General features: G+C 37.8%; 1 protein-coding gene across 1 annotated transcript in view; it reads right to left on the minus strand.

The window, feature by feature from the left end:
• The window catches only part of galnt13 (UDP-N-acetyl-alpha-D-galactosamine:polypeptide N-acetylgalactosaminyltransferase 13), an 82,391-nt gene extending 56,678 nt beyond the window's left edge, over positions 1-25,713 (minus strand). The window contains exons 1-3 of the mRNA XM_056466104.1: positions 25,294-25,713; positions 16,028-16,272; positions 1,032-1,200 (exon numbers count right to left, since the gene is read on the minus strand). Of these exons, the coding sequence (XP_056322079.1) occupies positions 1,032-1,200; positions 16,028-16,169 (311 nt within the window). The 5' untranslated portion in view covers positions 16,170-16,272; positions 25,294-25,713. The remainder of the gene's footprint in view (positions 1-1,031; positions 1,201-16,027; positions 16,273-25,293) is intronic.

The raw sequence follows: 25,713 nt of genomic DNA on the forward strand, positions 1-25,713 counted from the left end.
CACGGTCATCCCAAAACTTCTCCTGCCCTAAATTAACTCAGCTCTCTGTGCCCACCTCTGTCTGTCAGTCGATCAACAGCTTCCTAAAGGACAGGCAGCAGCTGGTGAAGCTGGGAAAATTCTCATCCAGTATCCGCACAATCAGCACTGGCGCCCCCCCAGGGGTGTGTCCTCTCCCCACTGCTCTTCTCCCTGTACACGAATAACTGCACTTCAAAGGACTCCTCTGTCAAACTCTTAAAGTTTGCAGACGACACCACACTTATCGGCCTCATTCAGGACGGTGATGAGTCTGCTAACAGACAGGAGGTTGAGTTGGCTGTCTGGTGCAGTCACAACAACCTGGAGCTCAACACTCTTAAAACAGTGGAGATAATAGTGGACTTCTGGAGAACCCCCCCTGCTCTCCCCCCACTGAGCATCATGGACAGCATTGTGGCAGCAGTGGAGACATTCAGGTTCCTGGGCACCACCATCTTTCAGGACCTGAATAGGGACACTCACATTGACTCCATTGTCAAAAAAGCTCAACAGAGGCTGTACTTTCTTCATCAGCTGAGGAAGTTCAACCTCCCAAAGGAGCTGCTGAAACAGTTCTACACCTCCATCATTGAATCAGTCATCTGCACATCAATAACTGTCTGGTTCAGCTCAGCTACTAAATACGACCTCCAAAGACTACGTCGAATAGTTCGGACTGCGGAGCGAATCACTGGTACAACCCTTCCTACTCTTCAAGAACTGTACTTATCCAGTGCGAGCAAAAGGGCTGCCAAAAATCACTCTGGACCCCTCACACCCAGCCTCTTTGAACTGTTACCTTCTGGTCGACTTTACAGAGCACTGCGCACCAGAACAGCCCGACACAGAAACAGTTTCTTACCTCTGGCAATCCATCTCATGAACACTTGATAATAATGAGCCACCATTTTATAAACCACAGAAAGTTTATGTTCATTTTTCTATTCAGCTTGAAGTACGTTGCGGCCATTGATGATGGAGCATTGGTCTGTAAAATCGCACACACTCACCCGTCCAGCCTGACGTCTGGCAGACTCCTGTTGAGCGCGATCATGTCACTGGCCATCAGGTTGAACTGATTGATTTTAAAAAGTTCCTTCATCTTGTCCTGCTCTTCTTTGGGAATCACCACAGCCTTCCCCATTTCACCTGGAGCCTCATGGGCACGTGACATCACAGCTGGAAGAACACAGGAAGCAGAGTGACAGTCAGAATGGTTGTGTGTGTGCGCGTGTGTATACAGTGCATCCGGAAAGTATTCATATCACTTCACCTTTTCCACATTTTTTTTATGTTACAGCCTTGTTCCAAAATGGTTTAAATTCATTTATTTCCTCAAAATTCTACACACAATACCCCATAATGACAATGAGCAAAAAGATTTTTTGAGATTGTTGCAAATTTATTACAAATATATATCTAATTACTTCCAAATGTAAAGTGGAGGTGACAGTAAGAAAAAAAAAGAGGCACAACATTTTTCTACCAGAAACAAAGGATAACTTTAGCTATGATCAACCCATACCGAACAGGCAACTGTACATTTCTCCAGAAAATCTGACCAGACAAACAGTGCTTTATTTGGGTCAGGGAGTAAAACATAATTGTAAATCTTAGCAAAGAACTGAAATATTTCTAACCAAAAACTCTGAATTTGAACACAGGACCAAAAAACACGTGCCTCAGCAGCTTTAGATTTGTCACATGGGAGAAACAGAGAAATAAAATTTACTAAGCTTTGTTTTAGAATAGTGAGGTCTGTGTAATACTTTGTACTGAATAAGGTTGTCTAGAACATGAATAAACAGATAAAAGGCATTGATCCCAATCAGTCTCAGAGATTAAAATCTCTAGGTCTTTTCTTGAACGACTTTCAAATGAAGAGAAGAAAAATCTGTTTTGTTTTTAAAAGCATTAACACATAAAGAGGTTAGGCCCCTAGCATTTGAAGCGTTTAAAAATAAATGAAATAATTCACCTTCTAAACATAAGACATCAAAATCAGGAATATTTAGACAAACAGTTTCTGACCTGAAGGTACCTAAAAAAATGAGAATGAGGGAAGTTGAATTTCTCAGAGAGTTGTGAAGAGGAGACAAAAATATTATTAATGTATAAATCCTAAACATTGGAAACTCCTTTATCTTTGCTCAAAGACTTTATCTGTTAGAGAGGGTTTAAACGCATGATTGTAACAAATAGGAGTAAGTGGGGAGGTATTTGTTAACTTGTTTAATTTTCTAATTTGATACCATATTTTGATAGAGTTATTAGGAATGAAATTACTTTTAGGAATCTCTTTATTAAGTAGGGGTGCAGCATAGAGTAAAGCAGAAAGAGAAGAATGGATAGCACTTTGTCCTATCGCTAACCAAGCGGGAGTTTCTGCTTGAATGATACATTAAAAAGAATCCTGCCAGTACATTAAAATCCTGCTATTCGCTGCCCAGTAGTAATAACGAAAGTTGGATAAACCCAGACCCCCTAAATGCTTGGGTTTCAACAAGTGAGTCTTGGATATACGACCACTTTTAAACCCCCATATCATAGGCGTTATAATGAAGTCAATACATTTAAAGAATGATTTAGGTCGAAGAACAGGAACGTTTTGAAAAATTTATAAAACTCTTGGGAGGCTCACCATTTTAAATTACACTTTAAACTCCATACTAGAATCTTGAAAAATATCTAGTCAAATATTATGTATTATTATGTTATAATAGTTTTAATTAATTAGTTTTAACTAACCTCTAATAACAGATTCTTTTATCTTTGTCATGATGTTATCATCATGACAAAGATAAAAGAATCTGTTATTAGAGGTTAGTTAAAACTAATTAATTAAAACTATTATAACCCTAAATGAATTAAAGTTGGGACAGTATGGAAAAATAAAAAAGTAGTGTCTCCCAAATGTAATCTCCTCATCCTCCACCAGTGTGCAGCATCCACCAGGATGACACGACAGCAGCGATATTTCGCACCACACATCAGCTGATTGGTGGAGAGGAGACAATTATGGTATGGGGATGGTTAGGAGGCCACGATAGACAGAGGCCAGTGGGCAGATTTGGCCAGGAAGCCGGGGTTAAACCCCAACTCTTTTTCAAAGGACATCCTGGGTTTTTAACGACCACAGAGAGTCAGGACCTCAGTTTAACGTCTGATCCAAAAGACGGCACTCAATGAGCAGTATAGAGTCCCTGTCACTATACTGGGGCATAAGGACCCACACAGACCACAGGTTGAGCGCACCCTGCTGGTCTCATTAAAACCACTTCCGGCAGCAACCCAGCTTTCCCATGTGGTCTCCCATCCAGGTACTGATCGGGCGCAGCCCTGCTTAGCTTTAGTGGGTGACCATGTGACAGTTGCAGAGAGCTAGCTGCCGGCTTCATCTCTTTTCACCTAAACACTTAAAAGACAATTACAGACTGAAGACTGTATGTGATAAAGAGTTTCAGCTGTAATTTTGTCCCAATCTTCCTGCAAACAAGTCTCAAGGTGAGAACAGTATGGGGTCTTTGTTGTTGCATTTTGCGCTTCAAAATGCCCCACACAGTCTCTATTGGAGACAGGTTAGGACTGCAGGCAGGCCAATCAAGTACCTGTATCCTCTTCCTCCACAGCCAGGACATTGCAACCTGTGCAGAATGTGGTTTTGCATTGTCTTGTTGAAATATACATGTGCTACCCTGGAAAAGAAGGCAGCATATTGTGCTCCAAAATCTCTGTGAACTTTTTTGCATTAATGGTACCATCTCAGAAGTGCAATTTACATTTGCCAAGGGAACTGACACAACCCCAGACCCTGGCTTTTGGACTTGGTAACAGTTTGGATGATCCTTTTCTTGTTTCGCCCTGAGCACTCACGACCACTGTGTGATGGTTTATCCTAGATGCCTCCGAGCCCAGAGAAGTCGACCGTGCTTCTGGACACTGTTAACATAGGGCTTCCTTTTGTACAGTACAGTTTTAACTGGCATTTGTGGATGTAATTATGTATTGTGGTACTTGACAAAGGTTTGCCGCAGTAGTCCTGAGCCCATGTGGTGATATCGCTTATAGATGAATGAGGATTCTTGACGCAGTGCCGCCTGAGGGATCGGAGATCACAGTTGTTTAGGTTTGCACCTTTGCCCTTTATGCTCTGAAATTCCTCCAGATTCCTTGAATCTTGTAATTATGGTATGCACTATTGAAGGTCAAATATCCAAATATCTTTCTCTCTTTCTTTGATGAACATTGTTTTTAAACATTTCAATAATTTTCTCATGTATTTGTTGGCAAATTGGCGATCCTCTGCCTATCTTTGCTCCTAAAGGACTAGATCTTTCCAGGATGTTGCTTTTGTACCAAATCATAATTACAATCACCTGTTGACATCACCTGTTTCAAATCACTAAACATTATTTAACTAATTCCCCAACCTTTTTTTGGAATGTGTTGCAGGTCTGAATGACAAGAAAGGATGTGTATTTACAAATGAAATGAAGTTGACCAGACAAAGCATGAAATATTTTGTGTTCATATTGTCTGCAATGAAATACAAGTCAAAGTAAATTTTGGAAATTTTGGAAACTTTATTTTTTTTATCTGCATTTTCCATACTGTCCCTCCTTTTCTGATTTGAGGTTGCATGTTTAGAAATCTATTGAAAAAAAAAATCGTCTTTCTGTTAAAGAGAATTTAGGGCAAAAATATAGGAGAAGCTAATAATTCAAGAGGGCTAATAAGACTTCAACTGTATATTTTATATTAGGAAAATGTTATTTTAAAGTTATATATGCATATAGATGTAATGTAGACATAATAATATTACAGCTGCACATGACTGATTGATATACTATAGTGCATTGCACTTATGAACACAGAGCAGACTTTCAGTGCCTCCAGTGCAGCTAAGACCCATCTAAACTGGCAGCAGTGTTCTGAATCATTGATCCATGTTATAGGATCTGTCAATGCAGACTTTTTTGTCCTTGAATTTGTCTCAACACAGTTTATAAAAAGAGATTTCAAAGACAGCAAGCAAATCAACTTAAACACTTTCAGTAAAATATGCTCAGCATTCTGATTTTATAATTTTATTTGTTTGTTTTATCATGAGGCTCATATCAAAGATATATACTATAAATTTTGGGGGGGAATCATTTTCAGATGCTCAAAACGAGTAAAAACATGTTATTTGGGACAGGCACAGTGTCTTTTTTGGAAGTTGAAACTTTGAAGACAAAATTTGATAATTAAAGAGCCCATATTATGGGTTTTTAAGAATGACCTTCCATGTAGTGTGTAACACAGCTCAGTGAAATATCCAGCTAAGGCTTAAATCTGAATGTGGACAGTGTTTAAAACTATTGATTCATTTATAAAAGAGTCGACTCCTAGTACTTCAAATGAATAGTCTTGATAACGAGTCTTTAACCGTTTCGACGTGACGTGGATACGAAACTTAAGCCCTGCCCAGTTGTTGCAGGTGCAAACCCGGGAAAATTGAAACCTGCGGTCCCGCCCACAAGCACAGTACGCAAAGAAAAAGAGGCTAGACACACTGTAGCAGACACCGGTTGAATCAACGCTGTGCTCAACTGTATATTACTGGAAGTGTGAGGGGAAAGTTAGTGCTATTTTCTCTACCCAAAGATGAAACTGTGAAGAGTCAGAGGTTGAGGTTTATTTTTGCAAAAATACCTCAGCATTATAGCCTAGCCTTGTGCCGTTCGCGTGCTTCTGGAATCTGCACGCTTTCAATTGAGAATTCATTAGAAAAGACTAACATTATTGATATAAGGGACTGTCAGTACATGGATCAGTGGATCATGGATCAGTTTATTCCTCCATTTCACAAGTTTAAGTAAGTGCGATTAAAATGGTTGGCAAATTATGTATTTAACTGTGTTCTGTTAATTGTAACCGTTTGTTCTGTATCAGGTTAACTCTTTATATTCTCATATCGCGTCTTAATGCCACATTAAAAACGTGCCGTGTGCCACTTTGTTTACGGATTTAAATGCGTTTGTGAGCTCGCGTTTCTCTGCCGTTTGTCATTGCTATGGCTATCATTCAGCAGTTCATGTACAGCGCTCAAGGTTCAGAATAGTTCAGCTTTTGCCACTGTGTGGATTAATACTGAATGTTTGTCATGTTTAAAACTAGACCAATAAGCTGGTGTTTAACTGCACACATATACCTGCCAACATCTGTCCCTGAAAATCCAGGAGGCTGGGGGGTTAAGTTCGGGGTGAGGTGTCTGAATAACACTCAGGGCCGGAGCCAGCTGAACTGGCGCTCTAGGCTAACGGCAATCATGCCGCCTTTAACGCGAAAGTGAAAAAGAAACTGACCGGTTCGCGGATGAAAGTGAGGACCAGGAGGGAGGGGGTGGGTGTCGTGGATAAAGTGAGGTCAGTTTATCCTGTTGTTCAGCTGCAAGAAATAGAAGCCATTTTTAAAATATAAATTTCAGGTGTTGTTTAGGATGAAAACTCCTTTTAATATGGAAAATATTCCTTCTATTGTGTGCCATTGCTTTTATTTAAAACACAACTTAAATTAGCCTTTAGCCTCGACAGTTAGGCTCACTCCTGTTGGCATTGTCAATCTGGCAACCAGCGCTTGCATGTGTTTTCAGCTACTGTGTATGATTTTGTGCTATATAAATAAACTTGTTATGCCTTTAAACAGCCAAAGTGATGAGACCATTGAACATGAGTGGTTTAGCTTTGCAAAACTTCACAATGCTAACAGTTGCAAGGTTTGATTTAAAGATGTTGCAAGTTGCTGCTAGGGTGTTATGAGTGAGTTGGCCATCACTATCACTCTGATTCCTCTTCTTCAATATTATTAGAAGCTGTAAGCCAGCCACTGGATTCATCACTGCCTTCATCTACAAACCAATAGTCTGAGCCATCCCGAGGTGATATATTCTTCTGTGACAGACAAGGTTAAAAGGGTTCCATCTAAACCTCTTACAGCCAATCACAGGCCACACTAATGGCTTGTCTGATTTTAAGAGTTTCTTACTCAAGATGTCAACGTAAACCTGGAGGTCTGCAAGAACAGGTTTAGGCAGGATTACCTTGTAGAGCAGGGGTCACCACACTCGCTCCTGGAGGGCTGGTGTACTGGAGATTTTTTAGCTCAAACTCTAATCAAGCACACAAGATAATCAAGATCTTACTAGCTCTACAAAAAGCTTCCAGGTAGGTGTGTTGAGGCTAGCTGGAGATCAACTCTCCCTCCAGAACATAGGCGGTTTTTCTCAATTCCACAAACGCAGAGAACAGACTTGCATTCTCGTAGACATCGGTCTTGCCAAGTTCCCTCGGCAGAACGAACTCGGAACACTGTTCATGTTTTATTTTGGTTGCTTTCACACCTGCCTTATTTAGCTCGGTTAAATCGCACTAGAGTTTGTTTTCCCTCTTGGTGGAGTTCGTTTGGGCAGGTGTGAATGTAGCAATCGCACTCGAGTGCGCACCAAAAGTGGACCAAAAAAGCGTACTGAGACCTACTTAAAGAGGTGGTCTCGGTACACTTTCAATCGAACCTTGGAGCTGTTCGTTTGTGGTGCGAACATGATCCGAACTAAAACAGACCCTGCAGCTAAAGGTACCGCGCCTTTTGGACTAATCCAGCTGCTGTAGTCCGATGCGCTGTCCCATCTTTTGGGGTTTGGAGGAAATATACTTGTTGACAGTGCTTTACTAATAATTTTAAACAGAGAGAGAGGGTGAAAACTATTACCTGATGGATCGCTGGTAGTATTTCCTGAAGATGACCATGTCGCAGTTTAGCTAAATTAATTCACACCTTCTCCTAACGCCATCGCCGATTGCAATGCATTAATACATTGTTTTCCAGCCACAGCTGCACTTCATTCTCAAAATTAATAGTTTGTCTAAAGTGATGTTTACAAACTATATAGTATACTATGACCAGAGATACAATCAGCCAGTGCAGCGACATTTTGTGTCTGCCGGTTTGTTTACTTGCAGGAGTTCCATTGGCATTTTCCCACTCGTTACTTCTGACCAATCGAAAAGCAGTTTAGGAAATACGCTCAATAACATCGGGCCAATGAGTGATGTGGATTGTAACATGACTGCATTTTGGTTCTTTTCAACTGATTCGGACCAAAGCAATGAGTGTGGTGTGGAAAGGACCCAAAACGACAGAAAAATGCTACAATGTATCACTTGCTGCCCTTGGTCTGGAACAAATAAACCGAACCACAGGTGTGAAAGCAGCCTTTGTGTTGTGTCCCGTTTATGGGTGTAGAAAATGTCCACAGAATAACAGTCAGACATGCAACGGTGCATCATTTATTAACGAACGTCAGAACTCGTAGGAAATCAGTAGGACATGTTTGTAGACTTTGTTGTGAGATTCAGGCATTATTTTAGTGATGTGTTTCTACCTAAATATCACGCAGACTGAATGACAAGGTGAGAGTTTTCTTTGTTCTATAAAAGCAAGGTTGTGTTGTATTTGTAAGTATCTACAAAATCAAGACACTTTACTTTTAATATTCAGGGATGCAGTGATTGATCAGTTTCACTATTGACCATGCTTTAATTCGTCACATATATGAACATTTATATATGAACATTTACAATACATTAACTTTTCTCAAAGGCTACAGAAATAACTTCTTTGCAATTAAGTCTTTTCATAAAAGCTTTCCATCAATTTCAGTTATGATGCATTAAAATACTGCGTATGGTGGCAGGTCACTAGATTTTGGAACAGAGCAGTAGTGTCCATAATTGGACAGTGGATCCAGTTTAATTTCAATGACATGATATTATAGGCTGTCCTTGTGCCCAAATGGATGCTATTTTTGGATTAGGCAGCTAAGTAAGACAGCAGTGGATGAGGATATATCAAGTCCTTCAGTATACTGCTTTGAAATACCTTGATGGTTGTCGAGGGATGTTAAGAAGCTGTGCTACATAGCTTTATTCTTGCAGTTATTGTCAAGAAATGAATTGATCTCCATCATACTGCAGTCACCATGTTCCCACACACTCTATATTATTGTGTTTTGCATGATGTATCATAAGCTGATTTATTTCAATATTCATAAAGCCATCACATCATTTATATGCGCTACAACAGAGGTCAACAATTTGTTCCTGGATAGTCTCAGCCTCAGATGTCACACCAAGCACTGCCCACGAACCTGTGGCTAAATGTCTGGTCCATATGGCACATTCTACTGAAAACACTTCAGCAGATCCTCAGTTGACTTCTGATTGGTTTAAATATACAAGATTTCCGGGAATATAGTGTGCATTAATCTTAACTAGTCCACCTGGAAACAAGTCTGATCAGATTAAAAAAAGCTGCATTTTTTGTGTTGACGATGGTGCTCATTAATATATGAATATTACAAGCAGGATTCTTGGTTACATTTCTAGGTGTTTTAGTAAAAATGTCTTCTGATACATACATACATACATACACATACACATATATACATACATATATATATATATATACACATATATATATGTATATACATACATATATATATATATGTGTATATATATATATATATATATATATATATATATATATATATATATATATATATATGTATATATATATATATATATACATATATATACATATATATACATACATATATATACATACATATATATACATACATATATATATATATATATATATATATATATATATATATATATATATATATATACATACATATATATACATACATACATACATATATATATATATACATATATATATATATACATATATATATACATATATATATATATATATATATACATATACATATACATATACATATATATATATACATATATATATACATATATATATATACATATACATATATATATATATATATATATATATATATATATATATATATATATATATATATATATATACATATATATATATACATACATACATACACACACACACACACACACACACACACACACACATATATACATATATTTATAAATACACACACATGGTCATGGTCACAGTGCATACGATTTTTCTCCTTATTTTGCAAGATACTAATATTCGGCTTAAAGTGCAACCAAACGAGGTTATGTCATTGGATAAATGTGCAAGTCATTGGATAACTGTGGTTTGTTCTGTAGTCTATCATCTCAACAAATACTGCAGAAGATCTATTGGAACCCGCATGGACCCAAGATTCTCACAAAAATCAGTCAAGTTTGGTGAAGGAAAAACCATGGTTTGGGGTTACATTCAGTATGAGGACGTGCGAGAGATCTGCAGAGTGGATGGCAACATCTACAGCCTGAGGTATCAAAACATTTGTGCTGCCCATTACATTAGAAACCACAGGAGAGTGCAAATTCTTTACCAGGATAGCGCTCCTTCTCATACTTCAGCCTCTACATCAAAGTTCCTGGAAGCAAAGAAGGTCAAGGTGCTCCAGGATTGGCCAGCCCAGTCACCAAACATGAACATTATTGAACATGTCTGGGGTAAGGTGAAGGAGGAGGCATTGAATATGAAACCAAAGGATCTTGATGAACTCTGGGAGTCCTGCAAGAACGCTTTCTTTGCCATTCCAGATGACTTTATTAATAAGTTACTTGAGTCATTGCAGAGATGTATGGATGCAGTCCTCCAAGCTCATGGGAGTCATACACAATATTCATTCTTTTTCCACTGCAGCATGACTTTATATTATATATTGTACATTATTTCTGTTAAGTGACAAGACTTTTGTCTAAGCAAAGTCAGACCTTCCTGTCTTAATGAAATAATTAAAAATCATATTTTATTTTGGTAAAATAAGGTAATCTCGAGGCCTTTGACTTTCATATAAGCCACTTCTGGTAGAAAATGACTAGGAGTCAAGTTATTATTTGCTGTTCCTAAAACTTGGATAGGCGACAAGACTTTTATGAGTATGGGCTAATAATATTGACCTTAAAAGTTAATTTAAAACTTTTTTTTTTAATTCCAGCCAAACTAAAAAGAATAAGAATTTCTCCAAAAGAAAAAAAAAGATATGGAAAATACTGTGAAATGCTCATGGTCTGTTAAAAATTACTTGGAAATTATTTGGAAAAAGAATACAAAAATTCCAGTTAATTATTCTGACTCTATGTACACCTCAATGTTTAAAATTCCCGGCTTGAAACAGAACTTGTTTTGTGCAAAATCCTTAACCTTCAGATAACCCCCTCTTGCCATCAGGGCTGAGCTAATCACTGGTGATGGCCTCAATAAGAGCAGATCTCCAAACTGGCCCGACCTTATGAAAAACCAATCTAGCGCAAATGGCCGACAGACGGCAGTGCTTCTAAGCCCTGCTCTTTCAGCACAGTGGCTGCTTAGACCTCATCTGACTGTTTAATACCCTAATAGCTTTCCTGCCATTATTAAATCCTGAATAAAAGGATGCAGTTTGTATTTCAGACAGACACAGGCTTTCTGCTTGTCCACTTCATTAGAGGAAACAAGCAGGCTATAGAAACGGAAATTAATAACAAGGCATTTGATGTAGTTGTTGTTTCAGGTTGTCTAAACCCGAAAGCAGCTTAAAGTACAAGTTAAACCTGTTTACCAGGCAGATCATTGAAGCGAGGACAAGGATCTGATCATGTTGGGATTAAACAGTAAGAAATGAGCAGCTGGTGAGCACATTTGACCCATGATCAATTGATTTGACCAATGACCAATGATCAATTGATACATTCTTGACCAATGATCATCCTCCTGTGTAAAATGTGTATTTATGAAAAATCAAGAGAATATAAGACGTATTTAATTAACAAAAATCACTGAAAAGTATTAATGAAATCATATACATAGTAGCTTATATTCTTGTTTCCTGCAGCTGTCAGCGAGGTAAATTTAAAGACATTATTAAGACCATCATGTATGAAATTTTAGACTCATACAGGGCTAAACGCTCAGGAGTTTTTTCGAATGGCCCAGTTGGAAAATATTTTTATTTACCCTATAATTTTTTTTTCATAATTTAATAAATTTAATAATACAATAATAATTTAATAGAAAAAAGGTCGTTGGTTCGAGTCTTGGCTGGGTCAGTTGGCATTTCTGTTGGAGCATGGGTTTCTTCCGGGTGCTCCGGTTTCCCCCACAAGTCCAAAGATATGTGGTAGGCTAAATTGTCCGTAGTGCATGTTTCCCAGTGATGGGTTGCAGCTTGAAGGGCATTCGCTACGTAAAACATATGATGGATAAGTTGGCGGTTCATTCCACTGTGGCGACCCCTGATTAATAATGGGACTAAGCAGAAAAGAATGAATGAATGAATGAATGAATGAATATTTCAGATATTTGAGCAAAATATTTTAATTATTGTGTTATTGTAATGCTATTGTAAGAAAAATAATTAAACCATTATGGTAAAAAGTGCACTCTCAATTTAAACAGTTACAAGTTTTATTATTCACAGTATTTCCAGAATGGGTGTTGGCCAGATTGGGTTATTAATGGACTATTAGTGGTGTCAATAGATCTCTGCGACGAGATTTCTCGTCAAGGTGAAAAGTTGTCTTGTGAGTTGAGATATTAGCATGATGGAGCGTGAGGGTGAAATAAGCATTGAAGATTGCAAGCAGGATAAATTTAAACCACAAATGAAGTGCTTTGCGTACACCTGGTAAGGCTGGCCTTTGTGTTGTATGCATGGGACGATTACGGTTTTCAAGGTATACAGCGGTTTGGAAAAGTCAAGGTTTTAAAACGTCAACATTTTCTGCAATACCGTTCCTAAGGTACGTGTAAGATTTTTTTCGTTTGTTTTTTTTAGGACAACAGTGTCTCCTGCAGAAAAGATTCCATTTTTAAATGGTAAAAAATCTGAATTGACCCTTCGCTAAGCCCCGCCCTCCTTAGTTACTGTTGCTACGCCTGTCAAGCTTTCGTGCCTGGCACGTCTATTACAATATGTATCCGCCGGTGTCAGACATTTGGAATACACTTAGTCATTTTTGGCGAACAGGTGAGATATCCGAGAAAGTCAGACAAAAATGGACTGTAGTATGCATTACAGGGGTATATTCACCACATAATGGGCAACTGATTAGAGAACAATTCAATCCAAATTGAAGCTAGGTTAGCCTAGCCGCCTCATGCGCTGACCATTCAACATCTTAGTTCCTGCACAGCAGGAGAGGTGACGTTTACAAATAATCTATGGGGATTATCTATACGTTTAAAAATAATAAGTAATTAAACCGTGATTTCTCTATTTTTAGACAAAAAGCCTGATAGATTCAATGTTGTGCAATGAAATATAGCGTTACTAACCGATGAGGAAACACATTGACAATGCATAATACATAATTCATTCATAGAAAGACAGCCAGAAAAGGGAAATTTATGAATTTGTGTCGAATATTAGCATCACTGACCCATAACAATGTACAGTACCTATAAATGTCAGTATGTTTGTGTGCTTTTTATACCGTTACTATTCTAATTTGCAATGAAGTGGAAGAAATAAATAAATTGAAAAGCAAATTAAAGTAAAAATAGTAGAAGTGAACAAATAGATTTTCCCTACCAGCAAATATTAATCCGACACCAAATATAAAAGCAGACACTAACCCGCTATAACATCGTTACCAATGACTTAATCTCCAAAAGACAGATGAAAACAATGGTGAATTGTAGCTCTGACATAGACATGAGGGTTATGAATGACTGAAAAAGCTGCGGGTGAAGTATATTGATCGCAAGTGCTCAGTTTGGGACACATCTTGGATTTGTTCTGTTGATATGTAATTTCAAATATTCGCACATGTAGCTTGAAACAGATTGAAATATGACTGCTATTAGTATGACTCATACGGCGAGGGCTTAAACGGAGCAATGTTCATAACATCGAGTGGAAAACAAAAAGAAAAAGAGCGCTGTGAAAAATAACCTGCTTTGTATTTTAGTAGGAAACACAATTTAGATCTTTTTAGGGTAAGAGATGTGTGAGTTATTGCCGTCTATTACTGTGTCAGGAATATCGAAAACAAAACCAACTTAACTCCGCTGTTTAACACACCTCACAGAGCTTGATCCATGCTGGGATTTCTCCCCTTGGGTTTTAGGCTTTGAAAAGGGAAAAACATCCTCCAACCCATCCATAGTTTTACGATACCGGGAGTCAGATTTGCACTAATCCATATGCACAATGCTTTGGCCCGTTTCCCTCGCTCGAATGCTTGAGAGCTCATGCGCGTAGCTACGGTTGCTAAGCCAAGATTGGTGGGTGGCGTTTTATGGGTGTGGCTTAGCGAAGGGTCAATTCATTTAGCCAATTCATTTTTTTTTTTTCTCACCGGAGTTAAAAGGCTGCTGCGTTACTCATGTCCAAACAGAGGCTGCAACTACAACTGCAGCCACACAAATTAACCATGGACATTACCACATGATGAATTATCACTTTAGATGTGCTAAAGATGTGCTTTAGATGTGTTAAAAGTCACATTATTGAAGTGTGTAAACACCGCAATCAAGCTATTACCATCGTGTATCTCGTCACACCCCTAGTGGCTATACATAAACAAAGGAAAACTATGACCTGTTTAAAAAAGATTTAAGAGCTACAACACAGCATTTTAGTTGATTTAAGACACTGTCCCCTTGTTTCTCAAACAAGGTTTAAGGCTAGTCAAGATTAAATTGCATATTTGAGCTGTCTCAACTGAAAATAACCTGCAGTGAGATGTCTCAAAATACATCAGTGTAATTTTTTTCTCCAGGTGCACACCAGTAATATATTTTTCTAAGGCCATTTTTATAAATTTGGCCTAAATAGCCTAATTTAACTAGGGCTTAGTCCTGGCTTAATCTAAGCCCCGTTTGTGAAACTGGGCCTTTAAGGCCTAAAGTTTTGTTTTTTAGATTTAAGAGATTTTAAGACCCAGCGAATACCCTGTCTGCAGCATACGGCATCTATGTAAAAATGGTTTAAAAAATTTATATAAAAATACATTTTAAATGTAATGAAATGTCAAAAGACTCCAAAGAACAATAAAAATGAACTAATTATGAACTACGCTATTAGATACACCTGTCCAACTGCTTGTTTAAGCTAATTTCTAATCAGCCACATGGCAGCAACTCAATGCATTTAGGCATGTAGACATGGTCAAGACGATCTGCTGCAGTTAAACTGAGCATCAGAATGGGGAAGAAGGGTGATTTGAGAGACTTTGAATGTGGCATGGTTGTTGGTGCCAGACAGGCTGCTCTGAGTATTTCAGAAACTGCTGATTTACTGGGATTTTCACACACAACTATCTCTAGGGTTTACAGAGAATGTAATGAAAATATCCAGTGAGCAGCAGTTCTGTGGAGACAAATGCCTTGTTGATGCCAAAGGTTAGTGGAGAACTGTGTCAATGCCACAGCCTACCTGAGTATTGTTGCTGACCATGTCTATCCCTTTATGACCACAGTGTACCCGCCTTCTGATGGCCACTTCAAGGATAACGCGTCGTCATAAAGCGTGAATCAACTCAGACTGGTTTCTTGAACATGATAATGAGTTCACTGTATTCAAATGGCCTCCACAGTCACCAGATCTCAATCCAATAGATCACATTTGGGATGTAGTGGAACGGGAGATTCACATCATGGATGTCCAACCGACAAATCTTCAGCAACTGCGTGACGCTATCAGCATGTCAATAAGGAGCAAAGTCTCTGAGGAATATTCCCAGCACATGCTGAATCTATGCCACAAAGGATTAAGGCAGTTCTGAAGGCAAAAGGGGTCCAACCCAGAACTAGAAGGTGTACCTAATAAAGTGGCCGGTGAGTGTATATTGAATCTGGCTTTCTGTTGTACAAATGTCTGATAATTAGTCCATATAATCTTTTTTTAAAGGCATCTTAAACATAAACATAAATTACTACATGAACCAATGACCTGGACCAGACTGGACATGGCTAACATAATAGTTTAAATGATTTGACTGACCTCTGAGCGCAGGCAGAAGTGAATGGTCCTTCCGGTTATCACATTTGTTGCACTCACTGAAGTATAGCAAGAGGAAGACGTCCACTAGCACCCAGACCAGAGAGGTGGTCAGGACCACCTTACAGTACACAAAGCGTCTCATGAGCCCCTGTTGACGTCAGGACCCCACGGATTGACAAATTTGCGGGACACAGGAGGTAGGGCAGGGGGCAGTGTGACTGGACATGTGCTGAGACGTCATCCCACTGGAGGACCAAAAGAAATGCATAAATGAGATGTGGATACTTTCTTTGGTAAACAATTGTAACATGGAGAACGTACACTATTCATTAGGCCTTCAGAAATAATCCACAGCAAAACACCTCAAAACAAGAGTTCATGAACTAAAATACGGCAAAATGTTTTTGATTATATGGCACGAGGTATGGGACGATGACCGTTTTCAAGGTATACCACGGTTTGGAAAAATCAAGTTTATTAAACCGCCAAAATTTTATGTATCACCATTCCGAAGGTACAGTTGAAACCAGAAGTTTACATACACTCTAAAAAAAGGAACATAACCATTTTTTAAAAATGTCTGGTGGTAAATCATACTAAAATGTTTACTATTTTAGGTCCGTTAGGATTACCTAAATGATTTACATTTGCTAAAATGCCAGAATAATGGGAGAATTATTTTTTAGAGAATGTTTTATTAATTTCTAGACAGTAAAAAGTTTACACACATTTCCTTGGTATTTTTTTAGCTTTGCTTTTAAACTGTATAACTTTAGTCAAATGTTTTGGGTATCCTTCCACAAGTTTCTCACAATAGTTTGCAGGAATTTTGGCCCATTCCTCCAGACTGAACTAGTGTAACTGAGTCAGATTTGTTGGCTGTCTTGTTCGCACAAGCTTTTTCAACTCTGCCCACAAATTTTCTATAGGATTGAGGTCAGGGCTTTGTGATGGCCACTCCAAAACATTCACTCTGTTGCCCTTAAAGCACATTTTAACTAATTTGGCAGTATGCTTACGGTCATCGTCTGTTTGGAAAACCCATTTGTGGCCAAATTTTAATTTCCTGGCTGATGTCTTGAGACGTTGCTTAAGTATTTCTACATAATGTATTTTTTTCATGATGCCAATTACGCTGTGAACTGGACCAGCCCCTCCTGCAGCAAAACAGCCCCACAACATGACGCTGCCGCCCACATACTTCACAGTTGGGATGGTGTTCCTAGGCTTGTAAGCTTTCCCCTTTGTCCTCCAAATGTAACACTGGTCATTATGGCCAAACAAATCAATCTTAGTTCCATCAGACCCCAGGACATGTCTCCAAAAATGATTCATTTCCCAGTGTAATTTAGCATATTGTAATCTGGCTTTTTTTGTTTATTTTCCCATGTTTTTACACAAGGAAGCAGTGTGTTTGAGGTTTTCCTTGAGTACTATTCTACAGTTGTGCCTCCAAATAACTTAATTGTTGTCAATTAGCCAATCAGAAACTTCCAAAACCTTGACACCATCATATGAGCTTTTTCAGAACCATAATAATCTTATTGTATGACTTTCAAGAAAAGTTAGAACAATTTCTCAAAAAATATCTCTCTCAATATTCTGCTATTAAGCATAACAGAAACAAATTTGATAATCCTATCTTACATAAAAGAGAAAAAGTTTAGTCACATTAACATCTGACTTTTTTTGAAATGGCTATGTGCCTTTTTATGCAGTGTGTGTAAACTGGTTTCAACTGTGTGTGTAAGATTTTTTTTATTAACTTTTTTTGATTGTTTTTTAGGACAACAGTATCTCCACCAGAAAAGATATCCAAAGATGCTGTTTTAAATTGTAAAGAAATCAGAAACTAATGAAGACAGCAGAAGTCAAGGATTCATTTTCATTATTTAGCCAGACATGTTTACTGCTCCAAAATATTTAAAATCTTTCAAAAATAAAATGTATTGTTTTAAAGGGGAAATAAATTGTTGTTTTTTACCCAGACATTTAAAAAGAACATATTTTAGAGCAGTGAGCACAATACCGTGATATTTTTATCCAAGGTTATCATACCATCAGAATCTTATACCGACCCATGCCTATATGGTACACGTGCACATTTTTTGTTCATAATTCAAAGTTCACTGATCTACACACTGAAAATCCTTAATATTAGCCTTTCTGGTCCACTGCGCAAGTGTCAAGGTCTGGCTGGTTGGCTTGTTTGGTGTTAGATGCTGTAACCACACCATCTGGCTACAAAAATCCTAGCGCATTTGTCCTCCCTCACCACTTTATTTATTTCAACGTACTTATTTTCTTTTTTATGCTTGCAATATGGTTTATACATATTGGTGTTACATTTTATTTTATACTCAGAGTAACCTGCAGTGCGCTATGTTGAATCAAAGATTTGGCTTGGCTGCTCATGTGAATTCTACAATTGGATTACATGATTTTGTGGATTCCATGTCTCAGAATTAGCAACACGCTATGTGTGGAATCATTGATCATGGCCTTAGGGCAAACTGAATGCCAGCTTCTGAATTTACAACTGAAATTTTAAAAGAATGGCTGAAGTCAGTTACGGTGAATACCAAGATACTGGTTTAGAACACTTAAAAAAAAAAAGACCTTTGCTGTTTATTCAAATTTATTTAAAATAAGCTGAAACAATCCAATTCTTAAGTTTTTAGGGAGTACTTAAATGGTTTATGTTCAATCCAGTTAAATTTGTAAAAACTAATGAGCTAACTTAATTCCTTCATGTTCTCCCAACACAAATCGATTGTGTGGAACCCAGCATTTTTAACAGTGTATGTCCATAGGCAGTATATTAATTGGGGTTTAAGTAGAGCTGGGCAATATGCCAAAACTGCAATCTTGATAATTATTTTCCATATTGAACGATAACAATATATATATATATATATATATATATATATATATATATATATATATATATATATATATATATATATATATATATATAAGTTGTTAATGCTTCCAGATTTAAAAGAGTACACCATTAATGACTGAAGCCACAAAAAATAAAGGTCCCATTAAATGGCATAACATACTTTCAGCCGATAAATTTTCGGCGACCGTAAATTCGGTACGTCAGTAATATTACATTCGGTAATATCAACACACTTTAGATTCCCATTGATACACATTTCTGCTTTGTGATTGGCTCTTAGATCAATATGGAGTAAAAAAAAAGGAGCTTATCCTTGTTATTGACATAAATTTTATCGTAATTCGATTTAATATTGTTTATCAGCCCAGCCCTAAGTTTAAGTCATAGATTTAGAACTTTCTCTCGTCCCACATCTCGGCTCCTGCCTGCCAATACAATACTAGTAAACCATTTTCTACTGGTTTTGATTACTAAAAATTAATGCAGATTTCCAGTGTGGAGATTAAAGAACAAGTCTCATGGCACATTATTTAAGGTGCTGCTTTTTTGTTGTTTTTTTTATTATTGACAAAAGAAAAAAAAAACAGAGTTGCTGTTTTTAAATTAAACTTGGCATAAGAAAAGTTATTTTTGCTCCACGGCATTATCCATAACTTCAGTCAGATCACTCCAATAGGCATTGGAGTCTTATATCTCCAGAGGTTATCTGAAATAGACATAATTAGCTTTTTTACTTGTTTAACTTGAGCTCTGTGGCTGTCAATAATTTCTCATCTCTTGAATGATTTTTTTAAAGGAGTATTTCTGTTCCTACATCCACCAGTCGGAACACCGTACAAGCCACTAAATCTTATATTCATGCAGATTTAATATCAGAGATTTTTTTTCATTTGGATCAAAATGAATCTGACAGTTAAGAAATTAACATTGCTATTTGACTGCGTGACTTAAGTCACTCTAGATGTTGTGCTGGCCAACAGCTATTTTGTACAACAGCATCTGATAATTCAGATGTTTCAGAGATTTCCATTCAGAATGGCCTGTTGTCCTGATTATAGTAGAAAGTTTCACTACTAACTAATGCTCTTATTACTAATCTAGACTTCTTTTTTCTCCCCTAAGGTTAGGATTTTGTCATTTCACAGTACTAAGACTATCACAGTACTGAGAATTCTAATCCTCCTTGATCTTAGATCCGCTTTCGCCACTGTCTTTTACCTGATTGCCTTGATGAATTTCTTGGTATGACCTGTACTGCTATAAACAGGTTTAAATCTTTTTTTGCTGGCCATTCCCAATTTGTCTACATGGGAGCTGTGGCTTAGTGAATGTCTCCGTATGTACTGGTGTCCCTCATGTTTTAGTTTTGGGTTCCTTGCTGTTTAAAATGTATTTGTCACCACTTGGACATCTTTTGAGATCACTTGATCTTCTTAATTATTTTTACATAGACGACACTGAAATTATATACATTAAAAACACAGTTTAGGCATGTGTACCTGTTATCTTTCAAACTTTGCTTTTGAAATCAAGACATGGATGAATGAAAAGTTCCCCTGCCTGAATAGTGGCAAAACTGCAACCATGCTTAGTGTTTCCTGACATCAAATGTTTAAAGTTGGGTCACTGGCTTGTCCATTGATTTACCCATCTTGGAGACTAAAAGTAAAATGAGCTTTAATTCATGTCTTTCATTTGATCAGTTTGTCCAAAGTACAGTAAACAACCTTTTTTTTCCTTTACATCTCAAAAATCCAGTCAAATTGTGTCCTTTACTAATTTTGATTGCTTTTCCATCTCTCATATAGACTACTGTAATACCATTTTAGCTGGATAATAATCCCTGGCCTCTGGAAGAGAGTGATGTTCTGCCTCTTCACATCTAGCCTTAACACTCTCTTTTGCCACCAGCCAGGAGGATGCAGTCAAAGAATGTACTCTACATTTAGCTTTAGATTTAAATTGCAGCTTTAGCCAATCATCCATGGGATCCAGGGAGACTGGTAAGAGTTGCACCACACTCCTTCTGTGCATTCCAAATGGGATATATTGCCCTCCAAAGAGCACTCCAGATTGAAAGCCATAATTGACACTATATTGAAGTGTTCTAAATTGCTAAAAAACTGTTCACTTCGAAGGGCCCTCTGGAATTAAACGATTTCGAAAAATACAACCGATAGACACTTTGAGGGCCATGACCGTTTGAGCAGTCACCGTTTGGTGTCACACACTTAATTTGCATTTAATTTGTAAGAGCTCAATCCTATGCTATAATCCCTTCAGAGAGCCCCTCCAAAGAGATTAGGGCACAGGGATGACCCCTAGTCTGTACTACTTCCTGAGATGGGCACCTAAACTCTCATTCTTCACCATGGGTACCTCAGTTATTATCCGTTTGGTCTAGCTAGCACAGAGTTGGGGGCCTCTGACACATCCCACTGTGTCATTAGTACAGTCTGATTCTGTTATGCAATTCAGACAACCCTCGGTTCTGTATGGGTGCCCCTGTCCTGTATGCAGTCCTACTTGCATTGGACACAATAGAGCCCATCTATCCAGCCCTTACATCAATGAACCTAATAACTAATCGAGGTGGGAATCGGCCAAGTAATAAAAATAAATAAATAAATAAATAAAGTGTACTCTTATGACATGAAATATTTACTACAACACGGGCTGCTGCTTTAGGGCAAGCAAAGGCTGGTCTTGATAGATGGATGAACATCAACCACCAAGACCAAGTATGCTCATTTTGTTTGTCACAAGTTGCTCCAGCTGACTTTTCTAAACTATTCTGAGACGTCCATGTGGACCTGTTTACTTCCAAGGAGTCCTCCCACTACCAGATGCAACCCCCTCCATGGATGCACAGACACAGAGGAGTATCTTAGAGGACTCACCTTCCTGGTGAATTACCTACAGCACAAGTGTCAAACTTAGTTCCTGGGGGGCCACACCTCTGCAGAGATTAGATTTAACCCTAATTAAACACACCTGATCAAACTAATTGAGTCCTTCAGACTAGTTTGAAACCTGCAGGTAAGTGTGCTGAACGCAGAGTTGGAACTAAACTCTGCGGGGATGTGGTCCTCAAAGAATTGAGTTTGAAATCCCTGCCCTACAGGAAGGGCACTCTTTCTCAAAAACAAGTACCATATGGCAGTGTTTCCCAACCCTGTTCCTGAAGGCACACCAACAGTACACATTTTCAACCTCTCCCTAATCAAACACACCTGAATCAACTTATCATAACATCAGCAGAGACTCCAACACCTGAAGTTAATGGGTCAGAAAAGGGAGACATCCAAAATATGTACTGTTGGTGTGCCTTCAGGAAGAGGGTTGGGAAACACTGCCATTTGGCACCCATTTTCCAATCAACATGAAACCTTAAAGTGGGGCTTCTGGACAAAAAGTTGAAGCCTTAAGTCACGTGTCAAACCGGGCCTCAGCTCTGCACACCTGATCAAACTAATTGAGTCCTTCAGGCACACACACACACATATATACATACATATACATATACATATATATACATATACATATACCTCTCAAAACCCTATATAAACCTCTCAAAACCCCAAGTAAGCACTGACTGGGTCTTAATTAAGACTTTTTTTTTCTCATTGGTAATTTGTAAAGTTGCATTTTCACAGTTTTGTAGCTAATGAGTCCTTATTCATCTAATTATTTGTCATGTTTGCTTAGAGTTAACTAGTTTCAGCTTTGTACATTTCAGTACACTGGCTCAGTCATTAAAATAGCTATTACTGCATTGAAAAAAGTACACGACATAACTTATGACGCAGCATAACAGAATTATCAGATAAGTGTTCTTCTTAAATAAAATCTCGTAGTTGTCATAGTAGGTGCACTTGCGTTTAGAGTAGGGTTTGAGGGATTTCAAATATTAAATGTAGTCATTTAGCATTTACCCAAAGTGACTTTCAAATGAGGAAGGCATAAATCTATTCACCATATAGAAGCATACATATAAATGCTACTAATAGTTACACTATTAAGTAACTAGTTAAATTGTGAATATGTAATTCATTCATTTATTATCTTTTTGGCTTAGTCCTTTTATTAATCTGGGGTCGCCACAGTGGAATAAACCAAAAACTTATCCAGCATACGTTTTAAGCAGCGGATGCCCTTCCAGCTGCAACCCATCACTGGGAAACAACCATACACACTCATTCACACACATACACTATGGATAATTTAGCTTACCCAATTCACCTGTACCGCATGTCTTTGGACTTGTGAGGGAAACCAGAGCACCAGAAAGAAACTCACGTGAACATGGGGAGGACATGCAAACTCCACACAGAAATGCCAACTGACCCAGCCGAGGGTCGAACCAGCGACCTCATTGCTGTGAGGCGACAGCACTACCTACTGCGCCACCGCGTTGGCTGAATATGTGATATCAAACCAAAAGTATACTAACCAAATAAGAATTATTGCAAAAGAATAAAAGTTCCCAAACATGATGAATCACACCGAGATCATTTGTTTCCAAAGTCAAATGAGTTTACAGGGTATTTCAATTGCCAACAAGTTTATAGGAAAGAAAGTTTATCTAATACACATCCTTAGGCGTTCATTTCATTCCGTTTTACAAAACACAGAAACACAAAATACAGACAGAAATCACAATAAACTTCAGGCAGTTTTAGAGGCAAGAGCATGTACTGGAATTCCTGAGTCAGCAGCTTTCACATCAAATTAAAGGCAAACAAAATCTTTCCTTAAGGTATTTTTTTATGCAGGGATGCCATCTTGCGAAGACCAATATAAATGTAGGCCAGATCTTGCACATGCACCTGCTTAAACTTTCACAAGATATTGAGGTAAAGTTGGTTTTATGTACACACATTTTGACTTCCTCCTTAATAATATAAATTCAGAAAAGTATTGTTTGCAAATTCTAAAAAGTAAAATCATATAAGCAGCAAATGCCTATCAAAGTACAATATTCTTCACAGTCAAATAAATAGCGCTAATGTAGTTTAAGTCATACTTGCATGTGATTTCAGACCGAATATTCAAAATAGAGGTAAAGTTGGTTTTATATTCGAATATTCAGACATTCTCCTTAATAATATCATTTCAGAAAAGTATTCTTTGCAAACTCTAAATAGGCAAATCATATTAGCAGCCAATGACTATCAAAGTACAACATTGTTTAGTCAATTAGATAGTGCTAATGTTGTTTTGAAGAGACAGTTAAATGAACGAATGTGCGATTATAAAACCAACTTTACCTCAATATATTCAAAGTACCATGGTAAAAAACATAGGGAGCATGTCACAAGTTCTCATTGAACGAAAGTGCGAATATAAAACCAACTTTACCTCAATTCACAATTGTTTACCTTAATTCACAATTGTTTATAGACTGTGAAGAATGGTGTACTTTGATAGGAAGTTGCTGCTAATGCTAATGATTTCACTAGAATTTGCAAAAAAAAAAGTTTTTAATCATTAAGGAGAAAGTCTGCATGTGTGAATTGAGGTAAAGTTGGTTTTACATTCACACATTCGTTCATTTAACTGACTCTAAATTGTTTCCCTACTGAAAAAACAGCTTAAATCAGCCTAGGCTGGTTAGCTGGTCGACCAGCCTGGTTTTAGAGGGGTTTTGGCCATTTCCAGGCTGGTTTCCAGCCATTTCCAGCCTGGTCTTAGCTGGTCAGGCTGGAAAATGACCAGCTAAAACCAGCTTGACCAGCCTAGCCATGCTGGGAGCCCAGCCAAAACCAGCTATGTTCAGCTTAAACCCAAAACCCCTCTAAATCCAGGCTGGTCAACCAGCTAAAACCAGCCAACCAGCCTAGGTTACCATGCCAATTTGACTATTTGGTCAGAATTAGCATGCAAGTATGACCTCAAAACAATCTAACTGACTGTAAACAATTGTTGTACTTTGATAGTTATTGGCTGTTAATATGATTTCACTATTTAGAGTTTGCAAATAATAAGTCTGAAATTATATTATTAAGGAGAATGTCTGAATATCCGAATATAAACAAAACTTTACCTCTATAATGTAAACATAAAACCAACTTTCCCTCAGTCAATGTTGAATCTCAAGTGGCAGCTTGGGAAGTCATCATGTATATATCCTAATTCGATCTCATTGATACTACCTACTGATAACCAGTATTCTTTGTATTGTATTTATAGTTCATACTACAACAATTAGCAAAAACTGAAAGGAAATTAAACACTGTTCACTGTGATTTTTCTTATCTTCTAAATGGGATGTGAATCTTTAAAGACAGAAGCTAAAGTGTGCACTTAATATTTAAGGCTACTATTTACACGTAAGGCAAAATACACTTTCAGTACTTACTGAATGACACCTTGAGCTCCTGATGACCAGCCAACAACGTGTTGCGTCTAATATTTACAATTCAAACACGATTTCGTGTGTGAGGATATCTCTTCGTACGACTTTAAACATTAAGCAACGAAACAGTCTCACTAAGTAATGACAAGTACAAGAATAACAGGCCGTATTTACTAAAACAAACAAATCTCGAGTTGCCCCTTAGCTCACTGAAAGAAATGATGCTGCATGCGTTCTGCCCTCTGCATCAGTGGCCAGATGTCATTCCTGGGATCGACGGACGCGACAGCTCTATAGACATCCCATGCCAGGTATCGGGTTAGCTCTTCGTCTGAATAAACATGTGCCTGCTCTCAGAAATGCTTTCATATGATGTCGGGATTGCTCCGTTTAAGGTGCTGGATTTGGGATGAGTGAAGACAA

Source organism: Danio aesculapii, chromosome 9, assembly GCF_903798145.1.
Source record: "Danio aesculapii chromosome 9, fDanAes4.1, whole genome shotgun sequence".
Lineage (NCBI taxonomy): Eukaryota > Metazoa > Chordata > Actinopteri > Cypriniformes > Danionidae > Danio > Danio aesculapii.